The 15,911-nt window shown below is 35.8% G+C and overlaps 1 protein-coding gene across 3 annotated transcripts in view; it reads right to left on the reverse strand.

The window, feature by feature from the left end:
* The window catches only part of brun (trafficking protein particle complex subunit brun), a 114,309-nt gene that overhangs the window by 15,801 nt on the left and 82,597 nt on the right, over positions 1-15,911 (reverse strand). For all 3 annotated transcript variants that reach the window (XM_083115507.1, XM_083115506.1, XM_083115505.1), the window contains exons 16-19: positions 14,359-14,512; positions 7,077-7,164; positions 5,261-5,403; positions 1,205-1,361 (exon numbers count right to left, since the gene is read on the reverse strand). In XM_083115507.1, coding sequence (XP_082971633.1) covers positions 1,205-1,361; positions 5,261-5,403; positions 7,077-7,164; positions 14,359-14,512 — 542 coding nt within the window. The remainder of the gene's footprint in view (positions 1-1,204; positions 1,362-5,260; positions 5,404-7,076; positions 7,165-14,358; positions 14,513-15,911) is intronic.

Raw genomic sequence — 15,911 nt, forward strand, 5'->3', positions numbered from 1 at the left:
TAAGAAGCATTCAGGATTTACCAGCACAAGCAATGAAGATGTCGAATGCATTCGACAAGCATTCATACGCAGTCCTTGGAAATCCGTGAGAACAGGACAAGGGAATTGGAAATGCCTGTTTCGACAGTTCACAGATTTTACGGTAAAGATTATGGCTCTATGTAAATCAGGCTCAGCTTGTGCAAGCCATTCAACTAGATGATAAGATTAAAAGGACGGAGTTTGCAACTGACATGAAAAGGAGAATAGAGGATATGAGGGATTTTTTAAACACATAATGTTCTCTGGCGAAGCTTTGCTTCCACATTTCAGGAAGGGTGAATCACTATAACGTGTGCATTTGGGGATCCAAGAACCTGCATGTCTATCGTGAATTGGAACGAGACTCCCCAAAAGTGAATATGTGATGTGGTCTTATGCATAATAGTGTTGTTGGCCCTTTCTTTTTCGTGGAACTGAGTCAGAGCAACTAATTACTTCGACATGTTGGAAAATTTTGTACTCCCACAAATTGAAGAGCTTCAGCTCGAACATCATTCTGCAACAGGATGGAGCACCACCTCACTGGGGTATCATTGTTAGTCATGTTTTGAACGAATGCTTTCCAGGAAGATAGATTGGATGTGATCGTCTGATTCCTTGGCCCCCAAGGTCACCCGATCTAACCCCATTCAATTCTCTTCTCTGGGGGATATGTGAAAGACATTGTTTATAAGACACAAGTAATGAACATTGATGAACAATGTGATAGCCACTGTGGATGTCTGCATGCTGACCCAAATATGGGAAGAAAAATATTATCGTCTTGACATTTTCCGCACGACAAAAGGAGCACATATAGAAGTGTACTGATACAGGACATAAAACTTTTTGAATTTATCTGCCACCTATTCATTTGTACCTTAATTAGTTTCAGAGTTATCAATAATTACAATGTGTCACTTTGTATACACCCTATATATCATGTCAGCAATATATAACATCACAATATTTTAGCAACGTATATCATGTTGGCGATATATATCATCACGATATTTTGATGGAAAAATGCAGCACAGGAAAAGGGATGATACATATTGGCAGCATGATACATATTATGGAGATGATATACGAGATCTCCAACAAGATACATATTGTGGAGATGATATATTGCTAATATCACAACATAGAAAAAAATATTGTACCGCATCCATCTTGTACTTACCTTGGCTAGTTTACTGAGAGGGCATCTATTAACAGGTACAGGTATGCGGCACGATTCACCTCCTTCTATAAGAATCCGTTTTGATGGTGTGTAGTGAAGTTCAAGTTCTTGACTTGTCATGTTTTGGACATCAAGCACCAGATAGCATTGTGAAGCTCTAGAAAGAGGAGAAAACATTATTTGGAGTTGCACAGCAAAAAACAGAAATGCAATTTAAGTGTTTTATGTTTAGTGTGAAGTAATTTGAGTAAGATAAAGATACGAATGCTAACTCCCCTCCTGGTAAAATAAGACTGCACCTCAAGCACAAAAATCGGTCTTCCCAGAAACATCAAACTGCCTGACTAAATCTACTCTTACCATACATAATTTCTTAAGTGTCACAAAAAGTGGGAGGGGGTTAGTGATTGACCCCACAGCTGTTATTTGTCCCTAACTTTGTTAATTAGTGATAAGTCCTTGATAAATAGGCATTTCAATTTCATAAAATTAGTAAAAATGTATCCGAGATGGAACACTAAGAAAAAATCTATGTATATTTATGATAAACATTAATACTTACACTGTGAATACAAACATTAAAATCTATATATTTGCATACTTTCATCAGTAAATTGTGAGGGCAATCACTGATCAAAATAATACAGAGCATCATAATTTAATTTTGGTGTTTATTCCATTATATTTTTCCGCATGTCTTTTCAAAACTCTTTGCAATATTCTGTGTTGTTTCTACGGTGTTATTCTTATTTTCTTGGCATTTCAATGCCATGCATATCTCTTGAGACAACTTTCAGAACCCAACATTTTCTTGTATAATTAATTTATTGAAAAGTTAGTGAAAATCTGAGGCTCAAGCAAGGATCAAACCTGGGTCTTTGGCATTTCATTGCAATGCTCTAGACTAAGCTATCAAACCAACTTCTGGCTTGACCCAGAAAATCACTACTTAAGTCTGTGTATGTACTTGTGTCTTATAAGTAACGACACTGAAATTTCATGAATGCATTAAATGCAAAATTACTTTAAAGTGTGCATAATTTTGTTTCGAGTCAAGTGGATGTGAGTTATGACCATTTTCGGCTCCAATTTATTCACGAAGTTCTCTGAAATACAAATCAAAATGCGAAATGAAATGAAAAGTGTCAAAGTTCACAAAATAACACCGAAATTCAGTTGTCAAAACAAAAAAAAAACACATTAATTTACCTTCTTTCATAATAAACCATTGGAATATTATTTTGCTAATGAAAGTTCAACATTTCATTACAGGTGACAATGACTGCGTAAAGTAGTTTTACATCATCCGAAGCATGAAGTCGCTCAGTGCAAACGGTATCGGTGATAAGTATTTAGTCTGTTTCTTCTCCGTTCGTTCATTTCTCCATTCCCACAACTCAGGCTATCTCGCTCCAACGTAATGCATAATACGTTGCTGTCATGCAGAAAATACGAAAATTAGTTTTCATCTGTTAATGTTATGTTTTTATAGCTAAAACGCAAATGTTACGGTAGGACCATTTTTTTCCCAGCCAAAGTTCGCGGTCCAGGAAGTTCCAATCAGAGGCCTACAGAAGGTTGTATGTAGTCTCTCTCTCCATTTCGTGACACACAAAAATACGAGTTTCAAGGATTTTCATGTACGTGCTTCTTGTGCGCTTCTTCAAGAAATATTGTCAATGAAGACTTGTACGACATTTGCAAGAATGTGCCTATTCTAAAAGCATGTTCACAATTAGATTTTTTGAGAGGGTACAAAGCTTTTCAGGATACGGTAAAGAGTGATGTGAAAGAGTCAGGTGCATCTTTGAATTTAATTAATATGCTGCTAGCACTTGAAGAAGATCACGAAAGCTTTGTGTCACTAGCTGTGCAAGTGTTGTGGTTTCCTGTTAGTAATGTTGACTGTCAGCTTATGGTAATATAATGACCAACCTGAGGTACAATTTAAAACCATGCAATGCAGAGGGTATGTTAAGTGTACACTTTAACTGATAAAAGGTAGGTGCAGACTACTTCTTCGACTTTAATTTACCGCTTTTCCATCAAAATCATCTTTTTTCACACCGAAATTGTAACTTTTTAAATGCGAAATTCATTATTTTTATTTACCATAAATCAGAGTCCCTACTTAAAGTCACAAATATTCCTTCCTGGTTGTCTACTTACAGGGTTAAAGATTATATTTCCAAATATACTTTCAAGAAATTGCCAAAGGTTAATATTATTACAGAATGCACAATACACATCATCTCTAATAATATCAAAGAATCTAAAAATTAAAATATATGTACGTCGTACCTAATTATATATAGGTAATCCTGGTACTTTATTAGAACAATACCGTACAATTACATTGTTACATTTACCATTATTTTCCTGTAGTTTACGGTTATTACAAGCATAAGAAAACAGTTTTTCATTGTGATGTTTCAGGAGAACACACGCTCCCTTCATCAGACATTTATTTTCCTTTTGACTAAAGATACAGTTATAACAATGGTTAGCAATTTTTTAAACAAAAAGAATCCCTTATATAATGGATGTTGTCAATGTTACATTGTTGTAATATAGCAACTTAACTGTGAAAAGCAGCAGTCTGTTTTATTTTTATTTCAGATAAAAAAAAATTGATCACATTATTTTTTTATTTAAAATTATGAATCCCAAATATCATCAGGTAATTCAAAGTCATCATTGCTTTTACAAAGTATCTTGATGTTTTCTGTTATATTACATTTTAAACATGGTGGCTTACTCCATTTGTGAAAAAGATAACTCCATACTGGATCTATGTTACCATAGACTGCTTCTTTTCAGAGTTAAGTAGCTATATTACAACAATGTAACATTGACAACATCCATTATATAACGGATTATTTTTGTTTAAAAAATTGCTAACCATTGTTATAACTGTATCTTTAGTCAAAAGGAAAATAAATGTCTGATGAAGGGAGCGTGTGTTCTCCAGAAACGTCACAACGAAAAACTGTTTTCTTATGCTTGTAATAACCGTAAACTACAGGAAAATAATTCTACAATGAAAGCAATGCGTACATACAAGAAAAACTATTACATTTACCATACTACCATAAGAAAATTTCGTTAAGTGTGATTTTAATCAATACTAATATTTTGATAAAACATTGACAAAATATTGAAAATAGCAAATACTCCATTCTCTATTACACTATATTCATGTGTACATATATACTTCAATCCAAGATGCCATTGAATCCAAGGTTCACCTAATTTTTCAATATCCAAAACCCAAAAAAAGGCATGACTTAAATTCAAAGAACTACACTACAAGACAATAACTACGCCTATAGTTTTGTGTAGAGGTGAAACATGGTTACTTACACTAAAAGAGGAACATAAATTAAGATAAACATTTCATCCTAAAAGATATGGAACAACAGGTGAGTGGAGAAGGTTCAATTGCACATTCTATATTCTTACCCTGACATTATTAGAATAACCAAATTGAGAAGACTTTGGTGAGCAGGTCATGTAGCATGCAAGAATAAAAAAGGTTTCAGCATTCTTGCTGGAAAACGTGAATGGTAAGAAACCTGCAGGAAGGCCAAGATGAAGATGGAGGAAATTGTTAAGTGTGAAGAGTGGATCGCTCTTGGCCAGGATAGGGACAGGTGGTAAACATATGTTGCTGCACCAGTAAACCTTCAAGTTTAGGAATGCCAGAGAGTTAGTTAATACACAAGAACATGTAGACATTCTGTCGTGTGAGAACCAGAGGGACATAACTCCAATTTATCAAATTCACAGGAAAGAGGAAATTATGTTTTCTTAGGAATATGCCTGATAATTAAAATTATAATAAATAATTAAAATAATATAATAATTAAAAAGAGTCAGTAAATTGGAGATACGTGACTCCACATTACTGCTAAGGATTAGAAGTGAAGATATTTCGATCTGACTCCAAATAGATTTCTTCAGAGGAGTTTATTTAAACAAAACTGAAAACAGCATTTTTGGAATTATGCTCCTCTGGTTCTCATATGATGATTTGTACCGTTGTACTCTACTTACGTTTCTGCAGGTAAAACATCCCACTTGGTGATCTGCACAGAAGGAAGAACTTCTAAGGTAATGGCAATGGAACATACTCGGCAGTAGCCTGCTGCAAGGCCTGGGCCACCAGAGTACTTGATTTTCAGAAGGCCTTCAATAGTCTAAAAAGATAATAATAATGAACAGTGCTAACATAAAAATAAAGGAGATTACTCAGGATTCCCACACATATGGGAAAACAAATTCCGTGACTTTTTTAGGTTTTCCACGCAATCTTAAAATAAGTTTCCAGACCATTTTGTGGTGTTTAAGGTGAGGAGGGACAATTTCCCCTAAGTCTTTCTCGCTGGGGCAGCTGCTGATCACTGTTGCCAACTTCGCTCTTTTGGAACCAGATCTGGCTCTTTCGTGCACTCGTTTGACTGTGAACTGTGGCACCCGCCCTCTGCCCCACTATGATGCCACCACTGGCTCCGGCCCATAAATACCAAACTTTTGCCATGAGTGTACATTTTGCACGTGACGTGATATTCGTATAGCTATAGGCTGCGTCACCCACCTCTTCTTTCCTCCCCATGTATTTTTATATATAGCGCTGTGGCTAAGATGAAGATGACAATTTTGTTATCCGGGAACCCTTTATTTTCGATTTTATATTAACATCATTCGATTATTGAGATGGGTGATGCCGCAAAATCTAAGTGGTGAAAACTAAGAATAAATTGCCATCACTTTAAAGTTAACGGTAAACTAAAATTACCCTAGTAGGCACTTTATGCTGCCTTCGTTAATCTAGCTCCTTGAAAGTCCTCTTTAGCTATATTAATGGTGAAATTTAGCTCTATTATGCACATCAGGTTTGGCAACACTGCCAGAATGGCCGTAGGAGGCAAGGAGAAATGCACTAGGCTTATGGGACCATTATTTTATTCGTTCTCTCGGGGATATCAAACATCCGATGACGTAGAAAAGTACATGGACAGAAAAAGGACACGTTGAACTATGTCATAGTAGTAGGAAAAGTCGAAACTCCCATTTGATGAGCCGTAACTTGAAGTTGATGTTCCATAAGGAATACATGGGATTCGGTAAATACTAATTCATCATATTTTTCAAAAATCGTATAAGGCTTAATAATCAACTTAGCAACCTGCTTCCACTTGCCACATGCGGAGAAATTCATACTCTTCATTTCTGGTGGAGATCGTTTTAGTAGCATTGCTCATTCCGACGATATTGGAATAAATGCATGCCTGGTGCGTAATTGTCCCCCTTCGCCTTAAATATGCTAATAACCAAGTTTTTAAGTGATACAAACTGCACTTTATATTAAAAGAAAAAAAAATATCGAACAATACTGAAAATACATGAACAAAAAATAAAACAATCTTATGTAGAATATCTGTCACTAAGGATCAGCTTAAATAAACAAACACACACAAAAGTGGAATTTATTTTCATTCCTAACTTCGGATCAATGATGATTAGATGGTTTGGTTTGAGTTGCTGTTTTAAGTCCACTTTATGCACAGTAAGGCTAATCGGGACTGGACCTACAGTTTAAAGTGGGATCCGAACCACTTGTGCCTCCACCGTGTATCGAACCTGGGACACCTTGATTACAAGGCAATGACACAACCACTGCACCATGGGGGAGGCCCAATGATGATTAGATGGAATAGATAAGAATAATGCAGGAAGGAATGTTTATGCCTCAGCCCACAGTTCAAACCAAGAACCCTTTACTTTGTAGAATTTTAAGCTGACCACTTACTCTAGCATAACAAACGTAAGAAGGCATGAATACTATTTCAATTGCATGTAAAATGCTTACCCTTGATGAAAATGGAGAAGCAAGTTCTGAAAGACGTGGACACTTTGATGAACCTAAGCTGCTGCCTGACCTTGTACTTGAGCCAGATCTGCAGGAAAAAATACAATTAATTAATACATAATAATAACACCTCCTTTAAAAATACAGGATGAGTCAATAGTCTACATAGGGATTTATAGTATATCTTCAATGTGTGCACCTTGAACATCAATGCATTTGTGAACGCGACATTTTCAGTTCTCCAGAACCTTTTGCAGAACGTCTGGCATAATCATGTCTGCACATTACACAATGCATTGTTCCTTCATAAGAGTCTGGAGACTGTGGTGGCCACTCAATGGGAGCATGGTGACAGATCCATGAACATTCAACCATTCACGGGCCAAGGAAAACTTCCTATGTAACCTGACTTTTTACTCACCCTGTAGTTCATTTTTTGGTTACTAAACAAAACAATATGACAAGTACATACTTGGGTAATAAAAAAAAAAAACATAACAAGAATTAACGTTATCAGTCCACATTTGGTATATATTAGTCCTCTATGACTATACAGTGATACCTCAATTATATGATTTTCAGGGGATGACTGAAGAATTAAAAATGTGGGAAATTTTTAAAATTACTTTGGCTTAATGGGACCAAGAAGGTAAATACATGCAGAAAAAGATAAAATTGGGATTCCACTGTATATATCCATCTTACAACTAATCTGATATATTATAACTACTGTCTGGCTGTACGCATGCATGTTCATTGGCAAAATAGGGGTGACGGCACTTTCGTCAGGAAGCGGGTTGCGTTCCGTAAAAATGGTCTGCTGTGGAAACAACAATGAAGTTTCAAACGTAGTAATATCGCTGCCAAAATACATAGAGATGTTTACGAATTATGTAAGGGTACAGAATGAAAAAAATAGCCATCCATATACTGTATATAAGCAGACAGAATATATCAGGCAAGTATTCATCAAGTCACATTAGTAGATAAACTTGTAACTTTCTTTTTGATCATTCAATTAAATTGATCTCCTGAGTAAATATTATAATTAGCACAAATGTACACAGCAGTAATCAGGTTAGTATTCACTAATAATAGTATTACTATTATTATACATAGTATTACAAATAAAATGTAGGAACTGAATGGTATGTGGCATTGTGTATTATATCGAGGTGTTTTGTAGAATGTGCAACAGGGACCAAAATGACAGTTTTCTTTGTTCCACTTCGAACCTGTTTGTTACGAATTGTAAGAGACATCACAAACACAACACAGCAAGCAAGCAAACAAATACAAGCAAAATGCCACAGGGTGGTTTGGTGAGTTCTACCTGCTTCCCCTCTCGCGTTTGGAATCGTACTTTCCAGCTAGTTTCATTTCCCTTCGCCAGACTGTAGACTGCAAAATTCTGCCATTTTGTTATATTTTTATGATTAGAGGTATAATTTGCATGCCCTGAATTTCTGAAGTCTAAATATGTAGTTTGTTTATCAAAGGTAAAACTCATTGCTGTTACCTAGTTACAATATTATTTAACCTTTAGTGGACAGAGCCTCAGACAAGGGCAAACCTTCTCCAGATGAGACTTTTTTGGAAGAAAGAAACGAAAAAAAAAAAATTGTAGCTCAAGAACTAATGTCATACATACATTAGATAGGTTCCATTTTTCTTTGGAATGACAGGGCTTTCAGCAGTGGTGAAATTTATACATTGTTCTTAATTTGTGTTAAAGAAAGAAGAATAAAAATTAAAATTAGAAAATGGTATTTGGTATGTCCCTATGGCCTCACAATAGACCAAAGTGAATGAAAAAATGTATTACGTAGCAGTGGTACATTCCTACAATCATTCACAGTTTCGTTGAAAAGAGACTGCTACTTCTTGGGAAAAAATAATAATATACAAGAGCACCAAATGTTGTGTGTTATGGGAAGAATTTCCAGAATTTCACAGGATGGACCAAATTAGGAAGTAAACATGTGCCCCAACTTTGAAACTGGAAATTATGCAACATTTCCGAATGCTGTAATTTTGGAAAATAATTAGGCCTTTGCCCCCATGTCCCCACTGGACCCCTAATTGTCGCTCGTTTTAAGGTTGTTCTTTTGTTCTCATTATTTCATGTAAAAGTGAAATACATCAGAAAAAAATGCAGTGATTGAGAAGTTACACCCCTTTTTATAAAATCTATCCCATAATACCAAGAGGAAATGAAGGACTTTTAAACGTCACTTGTTAATAATAGTAACAATGGATATATTGTTTTGTAATGCGAGTATGTCATACCTTCGTATGTATATTAAAGAACAAAAAAAGACAGAACTAAAATATCATGTGTAGTTTTCAATAAATGGCACAAAAGGCAACACTAGTTACTATCAATAACCATATGCTTTGGAGAATACTTTTTTGACTAATGGGATTACGAATACTTTTGTTCCGAAATGAAGGTCAGTGTATTAATTGGTTATCATTAGCATGAACTAAGTATAATTCAGCAGACTAATAATAAAATTACAATTTACTTGTTGAATGTTTTGAAATCAGAAGCCCAAAAGTGGTGTTAACCCAACATCCTGAAGAAAAGTACCAAAGATGGCTAGTTTATCAATGACCTGGCCAACACTCAAGTCATTAGCATGGTGTATGAGATCCTTCAGTAATTGAATAAAGAGATATCAGTATACAATGAACATATTATACACCCATGTAGACTTCCCAGTTCTTGCTTTCCACGTTAAAAGTAACCTAATTGTAGTATCACCCATAAATCTGATATGATTTTTGCATTTACTAGAGGCATGCATATTTCGTTTTTGACGAAAACACGAAATGTGAAATGACACATGGTAATGTTAATTTTTCATGTTTCCGAAAGGTGAGAGGTGCATTTTTATTAGCCTGTTTTGTCACGAAATTATGCTAAATGAACTGCAAAATGCAAAATAGACTCTTAAACACGAAACTTAAAGTTTATTTACCAATGCGACACTTTCTGAAGTTTGAATCGGCCTGGTCAAAGCAAACTATTGTAGGTGGCAGCAGCTCTGTTGTGTCCCCACGCTTTTGATCGGCATTTGTTCTCCCATTTAAATACATGGGGAATTTGATGTCGAACGTGCTGCTCAGAGGCGTATATTCGGGGCTATCTGCAAAGCCCAGACTCAGTGAATAAAATACAGAAAAAAAATCTATCAGAAAATGTGCATAAAATTTTTCATTTCAATAAGTAAATGAACCTATTTCTTAGAAGTTGCAAAACATTCCCCGCTTTCTTTGAAATCGCGAGATGGCTGGCCCAGCTGGTGGGCAACTCCTTGGGGGTGACGGGTAAGCTTGACAGGGCTCCCATCAATGTTGCAAACCAATTTTTCCCAGCATGTAATTTCCCCAGGATCGGGGAATTGTGGAGTCAAACTGTTACAGGAGAGAGAACAGGGTTGCATATGGTGGGGAAAAAAACCCCTCTGAACGTCCTCAACAGTCTGGGTCAATGTTGCAAACCATTTTTTCCCAGGATGTAATTTTCCCAGGAATGGGGAAGTTTGAAGCCAAATGATCACAGACAAGGGGAAAGTGTGTCATATGGCAGGAACAAGAACATCATTGAACGCTTGCAGAGGAGTTGAAAATGAGGTCCTTGACCTTCAAAAAACTAGAGATACATTGGGGAGTAGAAAATTGTTGGCTGAGCGGGAATGGTTTATGAGTGCATCTAAAAATTACCGAAATGACAAGGACCGGTTCTAGTCTAGATCGCGTCGAGTGGTCTTGATGCACGGAATTTATTTAGAGGCAGCATGTGAATACAGTAGTGAGTGGATTGTATTTTTGTGAATGATATGTGCTGTGTGTTGTGTAGTGAACTGATATGAGGGATATAATTAACAAGCTGTCTATTCGGCTTACGAATGACGATAAGCTCCAAATGGTTGTGGATTTTTCTTGTATGTCCACTTTATGAACAGATAAGCTAATGGGGATCGGGCCTACAGTTAAAGTGGTATCTAAACCATCATGTATCGAACCTGGGACCCTTTAGTTTCAAGGCAAAGATGTTACTACTGCGCCAACAAGGAGTACCCGAACTTAAAATCGTGAAAATAGGTAGGTTGAAAGTTTATTTTTATTCTCGTATATAGGCCTACATAATATTTCACAATATGGGCCTCTTATTTATGCAAATAAGAACGAAATTCTTGAAATCCTTTTCTTAATGACAGTGTACATTTCCATGTTTTATTTATGAGGTATATTTTTAATCACAGGGTCACATCACTTCAACCTGCCACCCCAAGTTGAGTTAAAAAAACAAAAACACCCCCATCAGCAAATTTTTGTCCATTCAAACACTATGATATGGTGCGATAGCCCAGGTTCTTAACCTAGTATACGCCACTAGTGCTGCTATTACATTAAATTGCAAGTTTTATATCATCTTAACCTCAGAAATAATGTCTGAACATGATAGTTAAATAATCAGTACTGTAAATGTAAGAGTTTTGAAAAGACGATCGTCAACAACAGAAAAGATATCGAAACTCAAAGAAGCCTTAAAATTTGCACAGCACCTTTTTACGTCACTTGCAATTTTCACAATTTAAGTGATCTATTGTTGAGAATCCAGTAAAGAATAATGCATAATAATTCCACGCGACTGATACTTTTATTTTTATAGTTGTTCTTAATAACTGACTTTTTTTTCACGTGATAATATACTATTCCACGTAGCTAGTAAATATGGTCCTTTGTTTTACATACACACATTTATCGACAAGAATAGTTATTACAAAAAATATTTTTTCTTCTGTTTCATGTCTCGCAACCTCTAGGGCTATACTATTTACAGGAATTATAATTTTAAAATTGTTGTTACCAAGAAAAAGTAGGATGAAAATACGAGGGGAGAATATCTGCTTAATAAAATGAAAACATACGTATAATATTAAATTATCGGATAGGGCATAATGTCAGTCATAGTGTATAATAATATACCAGGTGTCCAAGAAGTCTTTCCCTGATTACAAACTTTATTCATATCCGCTATATGCAATGTAGAGATGTGAAAGTGGTGCCAAAATGTTGGAAAACTAACCAAGTTTATTTGTTGCAGGGTTCAGTAATGTGGCTGTAGTGTAGCAGTGTCAGTGCCAAGGAATCCGGAATTAATGCTCTTGACATCGGGTGGCATCTTTCCATACAATGTTTTTTGGACTCGACAGGATTTGGGAATGAAGATAAATTCCATTTTTTAAATACCAACTTATTGATGGCAGATATTCTAGACGAAAGAATTCTGGACATTTGAAAGTTCCTGTGCACTATTATTGATGACCGGGTCTAGTGATACCAGAGGACATGCTGAGGTTTTTCCTGATTTGTGAACATTTCCGGTTTTCTGGGCACAGACACTGCTACACTACAGCCACGTTACTCAAACTGCAACAAAAAAACTTGGTTAGTTTTCCAACATTTTGGCACCACTTTCACATCTCTATCTTGCAAATAGCGGATATGAATAAAGTTTATAATCAGGGAGACACTTCTGGGACACCCTGTATATCATGCGTTTACGCAGTTAATACATTTTTCTTTATAATTTTGCAAGTTTCTTTAATTCCTACCCGCTGTTGAATTACACATGCTCACAACCAGAAGAAAAGGAAAGCATAGTGTAAAAATTTAAATTTTTGTATTTTCGACCCATGGCAGCTAGAGACGACCCAAATGATGTCAAGTTCAGTGTTCTTTGTGCATAAACTTACTATTATATTTAGCTCATTTTCGCAACTATTTCTTTGCGCTTTAATATATTAATTCTTAGGTTCAGGAGAACGTAATTTTCGGAAACTTATGACTGGCTACATAATCTTTAAGCTTTACTAAACCCATTTTTATTATCGATTTACACGAGAAATTCTTACCTTCATTGAAAATAACATTTGAATAGCCATCCCATTGCGCTCCAATGTAAAGCTTAGGGCAACCAAATGACGAACGAAATTATTTAGGGACAAAACAGTAGTGGCGCCACCACCGGAAAAGTTTGGCAATGAACAGGCCCATTATCCTGAGAATTACGCAATTCACAGAAAATTGATTTATTCTGCTGTAAATATTTGAGAAGCAAAAATGGACCACTTTATGCAGGAATAAACTTAATACTCTGGTAACTACAAATCAGAAGGGATGTGTTTATTTTGTGTAATGAGTGCAATTTTAAATCAAATTTAGGATTATATTCATAATTTTAAAACCAAAATGTCATTTTATATACACACGTACATCACTATAACACCGAAATTTTATTTTATTTACTGCAACAAAATAAAACAGACGGAAGGAAAATGAAAGGGTAATTGTATGTGCGTGTAGAGACGATTTGTTTCCCAGTGTTTCTTCGAGAAACAATAACTCCGGCTATAGGCGACAGAAATTAATGGGACTTGAACAGTCAGTTCAAAATGTCTTGGCCCATTTTATAATGAACTTCAAAGTGGAAAATTTCATAAAAATTTCTTGCGCACAAGAAAAATACAGGACATGGTGTTTAACTTGCGTGCCGCAGTTCCCTAACTGTCCAACGTTGCACTCCTGCCATTGGCTGGTCGCCAAGGACACACTCTCCCTGGCCCCACCCGATATCGCTTTTAAAACCATATGCCGTATAGTAATGAAGTGGACTCAAAAGAAGCATTGGTTTGGTTTGTCAGTATTTTAAGTCCACTTTATGCACAGTAAGGCTAATCGGGACTGGACCTACAGTTTAAAGTGGGATCCGAACCACTATGTGCCACCACCGTTGCAACAAGCATCTATTGGAGACCAATATTCAGCATATTTTGAGAAAATGCATTTATGTATGCCTTCAGTTATAAATTATTTCCTGTAATTTATTTATTGAGAAAGGGCATAATTTTTATTTCATGTCTGATTCACGTTATCCTACCTGTATTCATTTTAGACTGGAGTTTCCACAGTTACCGGAGTCAGGGTACAGCTTTGGGGAACATTGTTCCGGTCTCAAAGCCCGAAAACAGCGGTCACCCCATGAAAATGCTGCTCGGGCAGGCCTTGGGCCTTAGAGGTCTGTTGAGGATGGAGTTTATTTGTTGTTTTCCACAGTTACGCACCGCCCTGTACAATATAATCAACTGAGCTTAAAGGCTTTCTCCCCTTTCTAAAATCATTGTTATAAATGTTCATATTATGGTGTTTTTCCTTAGAACTATGTCTGAACAACTATTAAAAGGATTGTGTTAAAAGTAAACTACTTTACCTAAAGGATGCATATGATGCAGAGGAATCTGTTCTCCTTGTATGGCGACGACCACTACTTGCAGTGAGGGAGCCCAGTCGAGATGGCAATGAGCTGGGACCAGACATCAGACTAGCAGGCTGACTACTTGACACAAGGCTACTCATTTCTAATGCTGAAACACACAAACGTTATGAATTAACAATTACTCAACATATATAAAAACAAGCAGTGAAATAACATTTTTCATATTTTTGAAAGATGAGGTATGTTTTGTCACAAAATGATGTGAAATGAACTGCAAATTGTGAAATGAACACAATACTTATTGAAGTCTGAATTATCCTGTGTATTATGCAAATCTAGGGAAAATTGATTAATTCTCCACTAAAGATTTGATTGATTTATTGATTTGGTGTTTTAAGCCCACTTTATGCACAGTACGGCTAACTGGGAATGGACCTACAGTTTAAAATGGGATCCAAACCTCTTGGGCCTCCACTGAGTATCAAACCCGGTACACCTTGTCCAGTAAAGATTTGGGAAACAAAAGTGGATGCCTTTACAAAGGAATGAACTAATTACCTGAGAACTACATACATGTGATATTAGACAGGCAATGTTAACTTTGTGTAATTAGTATATTTTAAAACACCAAAATGTCATTTTTATATACCACTTTTGATCCTACAATCTGCCAATCTCTTGTACTTAAATCTTGACTTTTATATTCACCATAAATACTGTATGTAGCTCTAAAGATAGACTTTGAATACTTTTACATATATCATTTCATGAGATTCTACAGTGGAACCTAATTTCATGTGTCTGGAATTTACATTTTCCCCATGTGATATGTTCAATCAAGGGATGGGCAAATCCAGATATGGGATACTTTTCTATCTGGATAGATATCTGAATTATCCAGATATTTGGATTATCTGGATATTTTGCCAAATTATCCAGATATTAGGATTATCCAAAATTTCTGGATATCTGATATTCAGATTATCCAAAATATCCAGATATTTGAATTGTCCAGATATCCATACTATTTCAGATTATCTGTATATCCAAATTATCTGGATATTCGGATATCCGAATTACACTGTCTTCCCCTGCAAAATGTAAAATGAAGATTCCACTGGAATAAAACTTCACACCAATGAAGTCCATAGAGAGTGAATTGAAGTTTTGCATTGGATGCTCACATAAAACTGAGCAATACATTATTGTCCAGTAATGTATATATTAGGGATGGGCCGATATGAAATTTTGGCCGATACCGATAAAGTACCGATATCAAATTTACCAATACCGATAACCGATATTCTACAGATCCGATATAAAATTAGAAATTGTCCTTCAAGAACCTGAAATGTTATTGATCTCCTTAATAAATGTGTGTTTCGAGTGTTTCGAGGTGACTGCAGTGCAAAAGAAGTTGAATATTTAGACATTTACTTTTTTAGAAAGAAGGGCATGGAAATCATCCATAAAAATTACAAGATGGCAGAATGTTGGGCCCAAGTTCCTTTTGTTTTATGGCGATTTCATCATGCTACAAATGCAAT

This window comes from Lepisma saccharinum, chromosome 30, assembly GCF_977018435.1.
Source record: "Lepisma saccharinum chromosome 30, izLepSacc3.1, whole genome shotgun sequence".
In the NCBI taxonomy this organism is placed as follows: Eukaryota; Metazoa; Arthropoda; class Insecta; order Zygentoma; family Lepismatidae; genus Lepisma; species Lepisma saccharinum.